We start from the raw sequence: 14,613 nt of genomic DNA on the forward strand, positions 1-14,613 counted from the left end.
ACACCACATCAACCTGAAAGTTGGTATAGCACCTATTGCTAAAGCATTTGTCAAACTCAATCAGGAGGAGAGGGTAGTGGTGGACAAAATGGTGAATTGTGTGTTGACTATCGCCTCCTCAACAAGTCCACAATCAAGAACTTCTTTCCAATTCTGAACATGGAAGAGCTCTTCAAGGAGCTGGGCTAGCTGTATTTCTTCACCAAACTAGATTTGAGATTTGACTATTACCAAATATTTGTCGCTGACAAGGACTGCTTCAAGACAGCTTTCGGGATAGTGTAAGCAACTAAATTTTCCATTCTACTTTAGTCACTTAACCACACCTCTAACCACTTGGAAGAGTCTCATTCACAACCTCCTTAAGTCCAATTCAGGACTTAGGACTTGCTAGTCCTGAGAATGGCATCCATGCCACTTAACCCTTGCACTTGGTCCAAATGCTCCATGTGACCAGTCCTAAGACTGACACCCAAAGGTACCACTGACATATCGGCCTGTTACGCTAAGGCCATGCTCATTCACCTTTGCCGCATTGGTGGTCCAATACCACTTGCATCACAATCCCATCTCTCCAAGACTGGACCGTCCGTCCACGAGTGGTCATCCCAGATCCACTCCTTAGCATCCTTAGGATGTCCACAGACATGGGGAATAGCCTTCCCCAACATCCCTTTGTCAGTTCCTGCTAAATCCCTTTTTCGTCCATGGCTATGTTCATCAACACTGCCACTAGATCAAGGCCCGCAGGCCCGGCCACTAAATCCCATTGTCCTTTGGGACTTCCTCACCATGTGACCGTATCCGTAGTCACTACTCTAGAGGATTGCTCCTCCTCCTTTCCCCCATTTGGGACTTCGGGACAACATTTCGGAACACCGTGGCCCTATGTGAGCCTCGTGGGTACTCTCCCCTTAGGTGCTCTAGCCATGGGCTTAGAGCGAGGTTCCGTTGAGCCACACCAGGTATCCAAGTAGGTAGTGCCACCCACACTTGGATTGGGAGCATCGGCCAATCGATCTCCCGGGGGAACTAGAGCCAGCTCTTGAACACTTCACCAAGCTACCCTGCTTGTTGGTCCGTATTCACTATAGTCTTGGACTTCCCAGTGGTCAGTTCATCATCCAACACTGGGTCTGGCCTTCCTAGGCCAAACTGGCTCCATTGCAGTCCTCCCCCTTACTATACTTTTGGAGTTCACCAAACCCCCCAGGGTTTGGGAGATGAACGCTTTGGGCTTTCACCCTCTCAGACTCGAACTCGGACTCGGACTCAAACTCGGACTCGGACTCGGACTCGGACTCGGACTCAAACTCGCACTCGAGCTCGGGCCCGGTCTCAGTCTCGGTCCCGGTCCCGGTCTCGGTCTCGGTCCCGGTCTCAGTCCCGGTCCCGGTCTCGGTCTCGGTCCCGGTCTCAGTCCCGGTCTCGATCTCGGTCTCGGTCTTGACCTCGGACTCCATCTCGGACTCCATCTCGGGTCTATCTCAGACTCCATCTCAGACTCCATCTCGGGTCTATCTCGGACTCCATCTCGGGTCCATCTTGGACTTCATCTCGGGTCCTTCTCGGACTCCACCTCGGAGTCCAACTCGGGTCCACCTCGGGTCCATCTCGGACTCCATCTTGGACTCCACCTCGGATTCTAACTTGGGTCCATCTCGGACTCCATCTCGGATCCACCTCAGACTCCATCTCGGACTCCGTCTCGGTCCATCTCGGACTCCAACTCGGGTCCATCTCGGACTCCGTCTCAGACTCCATCTCGGACTCCGTCTCGGACCCCATCTTGGGTCCATCTCGGACTCCATCTCGAGTTCATCTCGGACACTTCTACATGTCATGTGTTAGTCTTTTTGGGTCCCTTTTTTAGAGCCTCGCTTATTGCTCGCTTCGTGCTCATTCCTCGAGCACTTTGTTGGGAGTTCCACTCCCGCTCTCGACCTTTCAAGTCGGAGCTTTTAGTCCAAACATGTTACGCTCGTTTGGCTTTCACTTCGGCCACTACCACGTGGCGCCCTTTCGGCTCCACTTTGGGGCCTAGGGATTTTGTGTCTCACAGATAGATGTTATAGATGCCTTGGATGCAAGGGTAGGAGCTATCTTGAAACAAGGGGAGAACCTCATAGCCTTCAAGAGTAGCAAACTTAGTGACATGAAGACTTGCCAGCTGGTTTATGAGCAAGAGATAGATCACAGAGGGGCATAATCAGGACCCAGTACTATCACCAATACTAGATCACTTCCAGCCCTCATATTCTGATTTCAGCTTCAAAGATGGGCAAAGGATACCCTTTGTCACTTGCTGGGAAGCCAAGAAGATATACTACCTCATGAGGACTTTACGGATCCGAGATGTAGGGGCCAGGCTTATCCAATGTGCAGTGGATGTTGACAGAAACTGGAGACCTAGGAATCTCCCACAAGATATGATACCCAACTGGAAGTCATGGCATGCACTATCCTCTATCTTCGGTTCCTATGATGAGGAAAGGTTGTAGATAGTGTCATTGAGGACTCCAAACAACTAGATTGACAATACGGGATGGGATGGTGGCACAGCATCATCAAATGGACAACCAGCTTTGGACACGAGATCAACCACTTGCTTGACGAGGAAAACAGGTTGTGTGGATAAGAACCAAGTAGCCATGACTAGGTACCATTTGTACACAGAGGAGATCAACCTAAACAAGATACATAGTGACAATTTATAATAAGCTCTCAAATTGGAATAGACAAACATTTTATGAATAGGACATGAATATAAGAAATTGTATTCAAGTGTGGTGGCATTTCAAAAATAGTCATCAGGCTAAAACCTTATAAGTCATCAGCTTAACAAAATTCAAAAGCTAGATCACTTAATAGAGTCAAGGGATGGTCCAAAAAGTTTGGAGGAAGCACATTTGAACAAATATATATTGTACCTAATGAAAGATTAGAAAGATTATAATATCTAAGTATGAGAATAATGAATATTTTATTGATGGTGGAAAGTGCTATACTAAACTTCTGAAAATGTGTTCATAGAATAAAACAATTTTTGCAAAGAGTTGTATATAAACACTACGGTGCAATGCTAACTAATAATTGACATAAGAAACAACTACTATATCTTAGAAAATACCTAGACACAAGTGGGATGATGCTACCGCACAAGGAGCCACCAACTTTACATCCAACCAAAGTCCAATGCACCAAAGGGACAGAAATAGTGACACCAACACTGCCTGATATACCAAGATCTGCTCTCCCCCCACATCAACTGGAACACCCACTGCTAGCCACCCCTGAATATGCAGTGCTGTTACCTGAGACCCTCCAGGAAACAACACCCAGACAATGAAGCAGGGACAGCTAGCAGTGACACCAATGGAGGAGCTGTGGAGCCATGGGAGAAAATCAACACGTGAACACTAATCCACCTTGCATTTTTGCTCCCGAGGAATTAAAATCATGATCACTCGATGCTACTGCCTTTCCTTTAAGCGAAGAACACAACTTTAAACAACATATAAATAGATACAGTTTAAAGCTGTGGTTAGAGTTTCCTGAATCCATCAGTTGGATGTAACCAGTATATGAATGAATGAATGAATTTTGTCTTGTGCTCCAATGGTACCAATTGAAGAACGGCATGGGTGTTCAGTCATACCTTTAAGGCAGATGTGACAAACTCAACAAGATTGCCTAAGATTGTGGACGTCTTTTTTCAGATTCAGCATCCCTGGACAGATCTAATATGTGTGTGGAGGACAGTCTAACAAACAGACTTGTTTCAGGTCAAGGGCCTGTTTTTCTTGCTACTTCGTTAAAACATTTAGAAACTTGTTCTAGAGCCGATCCCGGGTTCGAACCCAAGAGGGACTCCTTTTAATTTCCTGGGGCACGGCGAACACGTGACTCCTGTCTAATTTTTGCGTGCTCAACGTGGATTTTGCGTCAAGCTGATCTTCACGCGTTATATGGTTTAGATTTATTTTTGGCTAGCGATTTTGACTAAAAGAGCTTCTGGATTGGCTATCTACAAGCAAAGTGGTAGACGATACACGTACTCTACTTTACCATGAAGTATATGAGGAGGAACACGAGAAGAAACGAGGCAACGATCGTGAACATGTTGCGGCCAGATTTTGTTTCGAAGACCTGGGGGGATCGCAAAGTCAGTAGCAGTCGATCGAGCCAAAGAGAAGAACAAAAATCGAGTTCGCTTAGCTTACTCTTTTGAATCGATCGACTGTCCCGGAAAGCATGCCTCGCGCAGTATCCATTCCACTCCCCTGTGCAATTCTAGAGATTAGCAAAGATCTCTTTCGAGAAAGCTTACGTGCGTACCATTTGATCCAGGAGTCGAGAATGCGATTGCGCTTCTTCATGGATATCTGTTGTCAGCTGCGAGAAAGAAATCCACAAAACGGTGATGAAAGATCGAAAAGAAAGACGCAGCTACGAGAGAAGCAAATTTGGTTCTCTAGGACCAAATTACCAAAGGGAAAAGAAAAATGGAAGAAAGAGCTCTCGATCTTACCGTCTTGAGCATCCGGACTCGATCGTGGAGGCCGTCCAGATCTCTCTCATTCTCTTGCTCATCGATCTCGCCGCTGGCATACGAGGACGAAACATTCCTCCCGGCTTCCAGATTATCAAACAGGGAGCTCCTGTTGCCGCGATAATCCCTGCGTCACAAACACCACAAAACCCTAGCGCCCAGAGTCGATTGGAAAGCGTCGAATTCTCACCGCCATTGGCTCATCGCTCTAAGCGCGATCGCTCGCTCGCTCGCTCGCTAGATCCCAATTGCCTTCCCTAGGGCCACAGTAAAATTTCTCTCTAGGTTTCCATCCAGCTAGGGCTTGTGGGGGAGCGCCTTGGATTTGCGCTTAGATCTGGAAGCTCGTTCCATCGGCCAGGTCTGGATCGTGCATTGGATCCCGAATGCCGGATTCCAGGCGCTGAAATCTTCGTTGATCCACATCGCGTCGGTCGGCACAGGGATTTCGGATGAGCTTCACGACTATGGAGCAGCTCAAGACGATTGGGCGGGAGCTGGCAATGGGCTCCCAGGGGGTGTGGGGATCGTCCAAGGAATTCCTGGAGCTCGTCAAGACGATTGGCGAGGCGAAATCCAAGGCCGAGGAGGAGAGGATCGTGCTGGCGGAGATTGAGAGCCTCAAGCGCCGGATCCAGGAGCCGGATGTGCCCCGGAAGAAGATGAAAGAGTATATCATGCGCCTCGTCTATGTGGAGATGCTCGGCCACGACGCTTCCTTTGGCTACATCCATGCCGTGAAGATGACCCACGATGACAATCTCTTGCTCAAGAGATCCGGCTACTTGGCGGTCACGCTCTTTCTCAACGAGGACCACGATCTTATCATCCTCATCATCAATACCATCCAGAAGGATCTCAAGTCGGACAACTATCTCGTGTGCTGTGCCGCGCTCACTGCCGTGTGTCGGTTGATCAACGAGGAGACAATCCCCGCGGTTCTTCCCCAGATCGTCGAGCTTCTCAACCATCAAAAGGAGCTCGTGAGGAAGAAGGCTGTCATGGCTTTGCACAGATTTTTCCAGAGGTCTCCTTCGACTGTGTCGCACCTCTTTCCAGCTTTCCAAGAGGTAAGTTGCTGGTTTTCTAGTTCCGAAGCTTCCTACTAAGTCTATTGTTTTTCCAGAGACTTTGTGATAGAGATCCCAGCGTGATGAGTGCTGTTTTGTGCGCGCTCTATGACATGATCCTCGTAAACGTGAAGCCTTTCAAGCATTTAGTAGCGAGTCTGGTCAGCATTTTGAAGCAAGCCGTGGAACACAGGCTGCCAAAGTCGTATGACTATCACCGGACTCCAGCACCTTTCGTGCAGGTAAACTGCCGCGCTCGTTTGATATCAGAGTATGCTAAGTGGGAAATCTTGCTTCACAGATTAAGTTGCTGAAAATTCTCGCTTTGCTCGGGACAGGTGACAAGGCTGCCAGCGAAAACATGTTTAATGTGCTGGGAGATATTCTCAAGCGCTCGGATTCGACCAGCAACATTGGCAACGCGATCTTGTACGAGTGCGTCAGGACTCTGACATCAATCTACACCAATCCTCGGCTACTGCAAAATGCAGCGGAGATAACCGCAAAGTTCTTGAAGGTTTGTTGTGTCATTTCATTGCGGAGTATATACTGACATAGTTTGGTGCAGAGTGATAACCATAACTTGAAGTACATGGGAATTGATGCCCTGGGTCGGCTTATCAAAATTACGCCAGAGTGTGCCGAAAATCATCAACTGGCTGTCATTGACTGCTTAGAGGTAGCGTCTCTATTCCTATTTATTGAAGGATCGCCTTTCAGTGCGAACTCTTGTAGGATCCAGACGATACGTTAAAACGGAAAACGCTGGATCTATTATACAAGATGACAAAAGCCAACAATGTCGAAGTTATTGTGGAACGCATGGTGGAGTACATCAGAAACATCAGCGATAACCACTACAAAACGGAGATTTCTTCACGAGTTATAGAGCTGGCTGAGCGATATGCACCAAGTAACCAATGGTTTATACAGGTAATACTATATGGTTTATACTTGCACTCGTCTCTTACGGACTAAATTCGTGTGATCGGGTGCCAGACGATGAACCAGGTATTCGAAATTGCGGGAGACCTCGTGCCTCAGAAGGTTGCGCATGACTTAATGCGTCTCATAGCCGAAGGAGCTGGGGAGGAGGATGAAGATGCTGACAGTCACCTTAGATCGTCTGCAGTATATTCATTTCATTATTTTCGAGTGTCTCGAGTTCTTAATTTACTGTGTTACAGGTTCAAGCTTATCTACAAATACTGAAGGAACCAAAGCTTCCCTCGATACTTCTTCAGGTACGTAGAGTTTTCTTTGTGTGCTGATAAATTTTCTGAAAACGTTTAATGGGCGTCCAGGTTATCAGCTGGGTGCTAGGTGAATATGGCATTGCGGACGGCAGCCACTCAGCTGAATTCATTATAGGAAAACTATGTGATATTGTCGCTACACGCCCTGGTGATGACAAGTTAAAGGTATACATTCTGATTGTTTACTGCGAACGTTGACGCCGTTCACTGCTTGCAGGGTTACGTTGTTTCGGCAATTACAAAAATCTGTGCATTCGAGAAAGCAGCTGGGCAGACAGTAGATCTCATTCCAGAGGTAGTGCCATTCAACGTGTACTCTTAAGATTTGACGTCTGAAAATGTGTTGCAGTGCGTCTCGTTCATCGAGGAACTGTACGCTTCTCATTCTACCGATCTACAGCAACGCATCTATGAATTCCACGCCGTGCTAAAGCTAGACAGAGATACCATTGCAAGTATCTTGCCTATGGATGCCAGCTGCGAAGACATTGAGGTCATCTATGCTTTTGATGCTCGTAACTCAAAACTGATACTCTTCCTTCTGATAGGTGGACAAGGATCTCTCCTTCCTCAACTCTTTCGTCGAATCCGCCTTAGCAAATGGCTCTAGACCATATCTATCCGACAATGAGCGCCGTGGAATGGGTGCAATGACAACCTTGGCATCCAACAATGACGCTGGTACGTCGTCTTTACTTCGTTTCCAGCCTTACGAGAAGCCAAGCATCCCGGAGCCTGCCGCAGCTCTCGTCACTGCGTCTCATTATAGCCAAGACGCGATCGACCAGCACGACATCTATTCTAGTACAATCACGGTTTCCACGAGCTCTAGAGCTCCAGAATCTAGCAGCAACGACGGCACGAGACTCAAACTCGAGGGAGTCCAGAAAAAATGGGGTCGTCCAACGTACACTCCTGAGGCGCAGGTGCCAAAGAATCCCATCAACATATCCGACAGTGTCAAGGTAAGCAGCAGCGCAGCAGGGAAAGAAGCATCGAGTAGAAACAGCAGCGCTCCTCCCTACACGGAAAGAAAGCAGCCTTCGCAGGAGATCTCTGCCGAGAAGAAGAAGCTCGCAGCATCACTCTTTGGAAGCAAAGCAGGAGAGACTAAAGCCAAGCCGGCAGCAAAGCTACAACAAAATGGAACGTCGAAAAAAGCTCCAGCAAAGCCAACTTCGCCGCCAGCTCCAGCTCCAGCTCCACCGCCTGCTGATCTACTCGACTTAAGTGACAGTCTACCTCAGATTCCCTCGGTGGATCCGGTTGATCAGCTGGCGGATCTAATCTCGGTTGATAGCTCGGCTGCTACGTCGACCACTTCGCTCGTCGAGCAAGTTTTGGACGCTGGAAAAGTTGCGACGAAGGGGCCATCGCCGCAAGCATCGTTGCAAAAGGACAGTGTTTCACGCCAAGTGGGGGTGACGCCGAGCGGAGGAACAAACCCGGACCTTTTCAAGGATTTGTTTGGATGAGGAAAGCTCGCTCGCGTTCTCGCGTTTGGCGCGGTGGTGTGAGATTTTCTCACATCCTTCTGGATCTGTATGGTCAGTAAGATTCTAATGGAACACGAGAAGAGCAACAGCGGAAATGCGTTTATACTTCTCTAGAGAAAAGAATTTCCATTCCCTGCGAGTCGGGCAGTGTACAAAACTTTTTCTGTGCTGATTCTTCTAAAAGTTGAAAGCGTTTTGTAGCCTGGATGCCATATGACCCGTCACGACTTGAGAAGCAAGCGACTGGATTTGCTTCTTGGCATCTGAGTTACATCGAAAGAAAAAAATGGAGTGAGTGGATGATTCGATCAAACTTTCACGTCGAACCTCTCCGGCATTTGGTGAATCCGATGATGTTGGCAACTCCGAGCGTGAGACAAATCCCCACGATCAGTAGATAGTCGAAGTTGAACTTAATGAGCGCGACAAGGCCCAGAGCTAGCCATATCCCAGGCTGTGAAACAAAACTAAGATCTCTCCTAAAAAAATAAAGTGGAGAGAGAGATAGAAACTTACAGCAATGTAGAGCGTCCACCAAAAGAGCCATGTATCCTTCTTGTTGAGCCTCTCCAGAGACTGAAAGGGGAAGAACCATTCAAAGCTTGTAGCGGTGAAAGAGAGAAGAAAGAAAAATTTCTTTGTGCGTACCTGTTGATCCAGCGACTCAAATCGCCACACACTCTCGCCTTGGTCATCGATCTCATTCCACCAGCGCAGCCCCACCAGGATTCTACCGCTCACGTTCTTCACCACCCAGAAATCCAGCGCCGCCAAAAGGACGGTGACCACGAACTGGATGATGAAGCTGCTGACGAAGAAGGAGCAGAGGATGTAGAATGCGATCGCGGATCCCTGCCAGGCGAGCGAATGAAGAGAGAGAGAGAGAGTGAGAATGGCGCGATCTAAGATGAGAATTTCGAGAGAGACCTTGAAGACGACGTGGAAGAACGCCGTGAGTGGATTCGAGTAGTTTTGCTGCGGCTGGCCCTCCTCCGCCTGCGCACAAGGCAAGGATTGAAATTCACGACGCCGGAAGCGCGGATCTGCAAACTCACCATGGATGGAATCGCCACTCGCCGAGCTCCAGATCGTAAAACCCTAGAAGAAGGCCGGGTGACGTGGCAAAGTGCCGCGTCAGCGTCCCAGCCACGTCCGTAACGTTCCGTCCGTACATAAAAGCCGTGCAAACGTACAAAACTTTTATTTTACAAAACTGGAATTTTTCCTTGCCCCGTTCGAGAGCTTGTTGGACAGCGCCGGCTTGTCTTTGGCGACGTATTCGTTCGTAACGTGGAACTCTCCGCGAGAAAGCTCCGTGGAAATCTGGGAAGAACGATGAGAAAGAGAAAAGGAGAGCGAGTTCTTCGATTCATACCTTGAGTGTTAGTAGAACATTTAGCGCGGAGCACAGCTGATTCATTCGCCTCCTCCCGCGGGTCTTGAGGTAATCGTGCATGACGGGATCCACTCGAAGCGTCATCGACGGCCACCTCGTGCTCTTGCTAAAGCTGTTCTTCCGGTTGGCCTGGCAAGGACGAAACGAGCGTTTGATCAGTTTTAAAGTTCTCTAGAGATGTTACCAGGATCTTTTTGACTGCTCTCTCAATCTTCGAGAGCGTCATTTCTACCGACTCGATGCGTCCAGTACCGCCGCAGCAGCTGCATGAATCAGTGACCCTCGAGGTGACGCTCGGCCGGTCCTGAAAGTTCCATAGCAAGTCAAGCACCACGAAGAGAACTGATACACAACAAGATTAAGTACCCGTGCTCTTGTCATTTCCATGAGTCCGAACTCTGAAATTTCCGAGATGACAACTTTAGACCGGTCCCGCTCAATGGCCTTGCGCATTTCTTCGAAAACAAGCCTTTCGTGACCTGCAGATATACCACAATACCTCAGCTCGCTGCCAAACTATCGAGTCCAGAGGCTTACTTGGATCCTCCATGTCTATGAAGTCAACAACTATAATCCCACCAATATCTCGTAGCCTCAGCTCTGTCGCAATCTGCGGCTCATTCCGTATGATCAGAAAATCACAGAGATTATGATGGTTTTTACCTTTCGAGCAGCAGCGAGATTTACTTCTAAAACTGCTTCTCGTTGAGATGTCGCATCACCGAGCATTCCCACGCCACCATTTACATCAATAGATACGAGAGCTTCGGTTTCCTCCAACACCAAATATGCACCGTTTGGTAGTTCTACCCTGCAGGGAGAACGAAAGCGAAAGATGACCACTTTTGCAAGAAACACCAAGCACCTACCGCTTGCTAGATGATTTCTCAATTTCTGCTTCAAGGTTGAAAGCCTCGAAGATAGGCTCTTTGCCAGAGTAAAGTTCCACACGATCACATAAGTGAGGTGCTATTTCTTGGAGGTAAGCTGTAACCTGAAAAGAAGAAAACACAAAGAAATATAAGTTTCTTATCTACGTCCAAAAGTCGTCACCTCTTGGTATGTTTGAGACGAATCCACGACAAACCTTTCAACCTGTAAATAATCGTTCAAAGAAAGAAGATAGTATACTGTGACAAACCTCATTGTTGAAGAGATCACGAACTGTCCTGAGCGTTTGTCCCATGGCCCTTTGTAGCAACACAGGGACCGGGTCTTTTCCACCAGCAGCAGCAGCAACCTCCGCTCTCTCCAGAATACTTTTCCACGTCTCCATGAGGCGTGCCAAATCCTTCTCGAGCTCTTCACGGCTGCGGCCAACAGCCTCAGTCCTCACGGTAAGACCAAATCCAGGAGGCTGCAGCTCTCTGGCAAGCTGCTTAAGCCGACTTCTTTCCAGCCCGTTAATCTTGCGAGTAACTCCAATGGTCGAAACTTGAGGCACCAGTACCTGCACTACATCTCCAACTTCACGCATTTATTCTCTAAAAAAAAGAGCTGGAGGCACTTACCCAGTATCGTCCCGCCAAAGCCACAGTTGCAGTAAGCTGTGGTCCTTTCTGCCGAAGAGCCTCTTTCTTCACTTGCACGACCATCAAAGTTCCTCTCTTGACTTTCCTCCATGCACCGATCTTCCGCAGGACAGTAGCCGGCTTTACGTTTGTCTTTCCATCGCTCTGTTCCATCTCCTCTCCGTTTGGATCGTCCACAGTTTCTTCAATTTCCTCTTCATTCACGTCGATAACTATCCCATCCTTGTTTCTCAAACCGTCCTCTTCGTTCCCCTGAGCTTTGTCACCGTAGAAGACGTGAGGGTATTGGTGCATGTTAACTTCCAGCAATGCCGTTCTGGAAGATCCAATCTCCACAAAAATCCCGTTCATGCCTGGGAGGAGCTGCTTCACAACGCCGAGGTAGACATTGCCAACTTGGAAGTTCGAGTTGACAGGCTCGAGCAGTAGCTGGACGAGCTTCTTGTTCTCGACGATCGCAATTCGCTGCATCGTGCACTCGGAGGAGTTGATGAAGATCTCCACTGCTACATCGCGAGCTTCCGGAACTTCCTGGCTCTCGCTCAGGAAAATGCTCTCGAGCAGCCATGGCTCCTCCCTTGGAAACACCTTCCGCTTCGGGAAAAATCTAAAGTCCGGCCACTTGGTCGCGGTTTCGCTCGAGACACTTGCCTGATCATCTTCTCCCTTGGAAGAAAAGTCTCTGAAAGCTTCGAGTTCTGCTACAGCGATGAAAGGATCTTCCTCTCCAAAAACCTTTTGATCCGAGAGTTGCAACGCGGCCAGGAACGGGTCTTCTTCTCCAAAAGTTGGAACTCTCGAGACATGGAGAGCTCTAACTTCTGAGGGCGATGAGTCGTGTAGAGACGGGACCTGGACAACGTAAGAGTTCTCCAAAGATCGTCCTGGTAGCACCTAGAAATTCTAGAGGAAATGAATCGAGCTTGTGAAAATCTCTACAATCACGGACGAACCTGTGAGCCATTCACTAGCGTTGGAGCTTCAGCTATGCTCGCTCTGGCCGCTCCATTCCCATGAAACAGCCGAAGAGACGAGGAAGAAGAACTCTCGGCCCAGGGATCTTCCTCGAAGAGAACGCGCTGGTCGCCCTCGGCTCTCCTGTGCGCCCGGGGAATGTGAAGGAATTCCGCGCCTGGAATCCCGAAATGCCGATCCCTGAGATGCCTGCGCTGAGAATCCGCCACGGAATTCTTGGAGCTCAACCTGGACGAGGAAGGAAACAGCGCTTCCGCGAGGAATGGAGCAGCGACGTGGATTGTAGGCGCCATTTCTCACCAGAGCAAGCGATTCCATCGCTCATTGTCAGCGATCCGCGAGCAGCTTATCCATATTTCGACACGCATTTTTTAGGGTTTATGCGGCTAGGTTGAAGGCAGCCACGTCATCCAAGTAGCTGACATGGCGGACACCACGTCTGACGTGGCGAAGGGACAACGGTCGGATCGTTTACTTGATAGTTCCGTTATACAGAGGTAGAGGCGATCGATTGATTCATTCGTTCTCTCCAGCTCGAAGCTATGGCGGATTTTCGTGCCGCAATCCCAGTTCCAGGAGGAAGGATTGAGAGCTTGCAATGGCGCCGACCAGGAATTCCTGCTAATCGACACCACAGGAAGAAATGGAGAACGCTAGCAATGGCTCGGGACGATTCTAGCAGGAAGAAGAACGAATTTCCTCTCATTCTCGACGCGAATCTCTCCTCCAGAATGGCAGCGTTCCAATGCGCCCTATCGTCCACTGCCGAGAACAACGAGACGACACACTGCCGCAGGAATTTCACCTCGAGCATCCAATCTCTGGTCCAACACAGCGATAGCGCGCAGAGGCACTGCGAGGCCTTCCAGGCATCGCTGGATTCGATCGAAGCTCGCCTCGCGCTGGCTCCCAGCGCCTCTGAGATTTCCAGCCTCCAGGTAAGAATCCATCCCCTGCTCCACAAAATATTTCATCGTCTCCCTGTTCTTGCAGACGCGCCTGGAGCGAGCATCGTCCTCCTTGCTCCCCCAATCCGGCATCGAGCAGTTGATCCGAGAGGCCGAGCTCTTGGAATCGAGGCTCGCAGAGATTCCAAGGGCGGAAGAAATCGAGGCCCTAGACACTAGAATCCCCGAAATGCTGATGAAGAGATCGTGGGAAAGAGTCGGCGATGGTGCCAGGAGGTTGCGGCGAGCGATGGATAGAGCTGAGATCGCGTGGCTGCGGCATCTAAAGGATACCGCCTCGCAGCTCATCGGGAATAAATCTTAGGGTTTATAGCTATTTGTCTGGAGCATTTTTCTAGGGTTCATGGAGACCTCTCTCAGATTTCGAGGCGATGAGAGGCAACTCCGGCTCCACGCGAAGGAGAATTTCCTGCTCGACAGCTCCTTTTGCCTCCAGGCGCGCATTTAATCGATCTCTATCGCGCACTTCTTCTCAAAATCTCTCGTTTCTTTTCTCTCGCAGGTCCACGGCTATCTCAACACGCACAACGGCAGGGCGGGATGCATCGCGCAGCTCAAGAGGAAATTCCTCCCCGAGGCATCGTCTCTCTCCTCTGCAATCGCTGGATCGATCGAATCGACCCTCTCTCTCTCAAAATTTGTTTTGCAGCTTCTCACGAGCTTGGATGTGGGCGCGCGATACGACACCGATCACAAGGAATTTACGTACGATGTGCGCGGCAAGAAGACGCTGCCTCTCACGGACAATGGATTGCTCAGCGTGGATCTCAAGGGAGGATTCAACTTTAATCCTCGATTGAAACTGGTGAGCGCGCTGGTTCTAGATCATTGTCCCTTCAATCGCCCTTCGATCGTCCAGGGAAAAGCCAGGGGAGCGATAGAGCTCAGCTACAAGGTCTTCAACTTCACGGAAGATCAAGATCTCAAGCTCAAAATCGGCTATGATCCTTTCAAACAGGCAAGAACAAACTTTTTTTCGTGTGATCGATCGAGATTTCTTTTGTTCTTGCGCAGAAGCCATACTTGCAATTGAGGGAGAACAATTGGACATTCAATGCCGACATAAACGGTGCCTGGAACATCATCTACGACCTGTAATTCTCGAGAGCGAGAGGGAACGAACGATTCTTTCAATCATCTCATTCATCTTAGCAGCGAAGAAGGGAAGGGAAAATTTTTCAGAGGTCTTACTTGCGTTTCTTGCTGGCACTGGCTAGTTCTTCCTCCAATTCTTCTTCTTCCTTCTGCTCTGGATCGGCTACTTCCAGCGCGCAGTGATGCCGGAGCATGTAATCGCCCAGTAGCTGCATCGCTTTGCTCTTGAGATCCACCAGCGCCGCCGAGAGCGATGGATTACTCTCGGATTGG

The 14,613-nt window shown here is 49.1% G+C and overlaps 5 protein-coding genes across 6 annotated transcripts; 2 read left to right on the forward strand and 3 right to left on the reverse strand.

The window, feature by feature from the left end:
• Positions 1-3,934: 3,934 nt before the first annotated feature.
• Positions 3,935-4,840, reverse strand: LOC9632956 (bet1-like SNARE 1-1). The gene is made up of 5 exons (XM_002970784.2): positions 4,743-4,840; positions 4,532-4,679; positions 4,339-4,395; positions 4,224-4,283; positions 3,935-4,149 (listed from the first exon to the last, which is right to left on the reverse strand). Exons 1-5 carry the CDS (start codon positions 4,754-4,756, stop codon positions 4,060-4,062), a joined length of 369 nt encoding a protein of 122 aa, XP_002970830.1. The 5' UTR covers positions 4,757-4,840; the 3' UTR covers positions 3,935-4,059.
• Positions 4,841-4,975: 135 nt separating this feature from the next.
• LOC9633464 (AP-4 complex subunit epsilon) lies at positions 4,976-8,483 on the forward strand. The gene is made up of 11 exons (XM_024675780.1): positions 4,976-5,622; positions 5,679-5,864; positions 5,924-6,139; positions 6,191-6,301; positions 6,358-6,555; positions 6,622-6,753; positions 6,810-6,866; positions 6,927-7,043; positions 7,096-7,173; positions 7,228-7,371; positions 7,427-8,483. The coding sequence occupies exons 1-11, from the start codon at positions 5,005-5,007 to the stop codon at positions 8,351-8,353; spliced, it is 2,784 nt and encodes a 927-aa protein (XP_024531548.1). The 5' UTR covers positions 4,976-5,004; the 3' UTR covers positions 8,354-8,483.
• LOC9632957 (Golgi apparatus membrane protein-like protein ECHIDNA) lies at positions 8,459-9,577 on the reverse strand. Its single transcript, XM_002970785.2, has 6 exons — positions 9,430-9,577; positions 9,302-9,370; positions 9,023-9,226; positions 8,891-8,950; positions 8,702-8,828; positions 8,459-8,637 (listed from the first exon to the last, which is right to left on the reverse strand). The coding sequence occupies exons 1-6, from the start codon at positions 9,430-9,432 to the stop codon at positions 8,552-8,554; spliced, it is 549 nt and encodes a 182-aa protein (XP_002970831.1). The 5' UTR covers positions 9,433-9,577; the 3' UTR covers positions 8,459-8,551.
• On the reverse strand, positions 9,557-12,643 carry LOC9633465 (ribonuclease E/G-like protein, chloroplastic). Its single transcript, XM_002970786.2, has 11 exons — positions 12,256-12,643; positions 11,282-12,196; positions 10,912-11,220; positions 10,824-10,865; positions 10,640-10,764; positions 10,434-10,581; positions 10,308-10,380; positions 10,137-10,249; positions 9,955-10,074; positions 9,750-9,899; positions 9,557-9,697 (listed from the first exon to the last, which is right to left on the reverse strand). Exons 1-11 carry the CDS (start codon positions 12,568-12,570, stop codon positions 9,575-9,577), a joined length of 2,433 nt encoding a protein of 810 aa, XP_002970832.2. The 5' UTR covers positions 12,571-12,643; the 3' UTR covers positions 9,557-9,574.
• Positions 12,644-12,682: 39 nt separating this feature from the next.
• Positions 12,683-14,433, forward strand: LOC9633466 (outer envelope pore protein 21, chloroplastic). Of its 2 annotated transcripts, XM_024675783.1 has the most exons (6): positions 12,739-13,215; positions 13,271-13,681; positions 13,748-13,822; positions 13,895-14,050; positions 14,105-14,203; positions 14,260-14,433. In XM_024675783.1, the coding sequence occupies exons 2-6, from the start codon at positions 13,589-13,591 to the stop codon at positions 14,341-14,343; spliced, it is 507 nt and encodes a 168-aa protein (XP_024531551.1). In that variant the 5' UTR covers positions 12,739-13,215; positions 13,271-13,588; the 3' UTR covers positions 14,344-14,433. The 2 variants fall into 2 exon arrangements, with proteins under 2 accessions (XP_024531550.1, XP_024531551.1); XM_024675782.1 differs by lacking the exons at positions 13,748-13,822; positions 13,895-14,050; positions 14,105-14,203; positions 14,260-14,433 and having other exon boundaries at positions 12,683-13,215; positions 13,271-13,561.
• Positions 14,434-14,613: the final 180 nt, after the last annotated feature.

This window comes from Selaginella moellendorffii, unplaced genomic scaffold (genome assembly GCF_000143415.4).
Source record: "Selaginella moellendorffii unplaced genomic scaffold, v1.0 SELMOscaffold_15, whole genome shotgun sequence".
In the NCBI taxonomy this organism is placed as follows: Eukaryota; Viridiplantae; Streptophyta; class Lycopodiopsida; order Selaginellales; family Selaginellaceae; genus Selaginella; species Selaginella moellendorffii.

Bases quoted from the DNA above. Each gene is read 5' to 3' on its own strand.
- LOC9632956 (XM_002970784.2), bottom strand. The intron at 4,396-4,531 runs GTAAGATCGAGA...TCTTTCTCGCAG, and splicing joins GAGTCCGGATGCTCAAGACG to CTGACAACAGATATCCATGA. The intron at 4,150-4,223 runs GTAAGCTAAGCG...CGATCCCCCCAG, and splicing joins CAGTCGATCGATTCAAAAGA to GTCTTCGAAACAAAATCTGG.
- LOC9633464 (XM_024675780.1), top strand. From the start codon at position 5,005: ATGAGCTTCACGACTATGGAGCAGCTCAAGACGATTGGGCGGGAGCTG. The intron at 6,140-6,190 runs GTTTGTTGTGTC...AGTTTGGTGCAG, and splicing joins TAACCGCAAAGTTCTTGAAG to AGTGATAACCATAACTTGAA. The intron at 7,174-7,227 runs GTAGTGCCATTC...AATGTGTTGCAG, and splicing joins CAGTAGATCTCATTCCAGAG to TGCGTCTCGTTCATCGAGGA.
- LOC9632957 (XM_002970785.2), bottom strand. The intron at 8,829-8,890 runs GTAAGTTTCTAT...TTTGTTTCACAG, and splicing joins GGTGGACGCTCTACATTGCT to CCTGGGATATGGCTAGCTCT. The intron at 8,638-8,701 runs GTTCGACGTGAA...GATGTAACTCAG, and splicing joins ATTCACCAAATGCCGGAGAG to ATGCCAAGAAGCAAATCCAG.
- LOC9633465 (XM_002970786.2), bottom strand. From the start codon at position 12,570: ATGGCGCCTACAATCCACGTCGCTGCTCCATTCCTCGCGGAAGCGCTG. The intron at 10,765-10,823 runs GTGACGACTTTT...TCTTCTTTTCAG, and splicing joins CGTCTCAAACATACCAAGAG to GTTACAGCTTACCTCCAAGA. The intron at 10,582-10,639 runs GTAGGTGCTTGG...TTCTCCCTGCAG, and splicing joins GAGAAATCATCTAGCAAGCG to GGTAGAACTACCAAACGGTG.
- LOC9633466 (XM_024675782.1), top strand. From the start codon at position 12,820: ATGGCGGATTTTCGTGCCGCAATCCCAGTTCCAGGAGGAAGGATTGAG. The intron at 13,216-13,270 runs GTAAGAATCCAT...CTGTTCTTGCAG, and splicing joins CTGAGATTTCCAGCCTCCAG to ACGCGCCTGGAGCGAGCATC.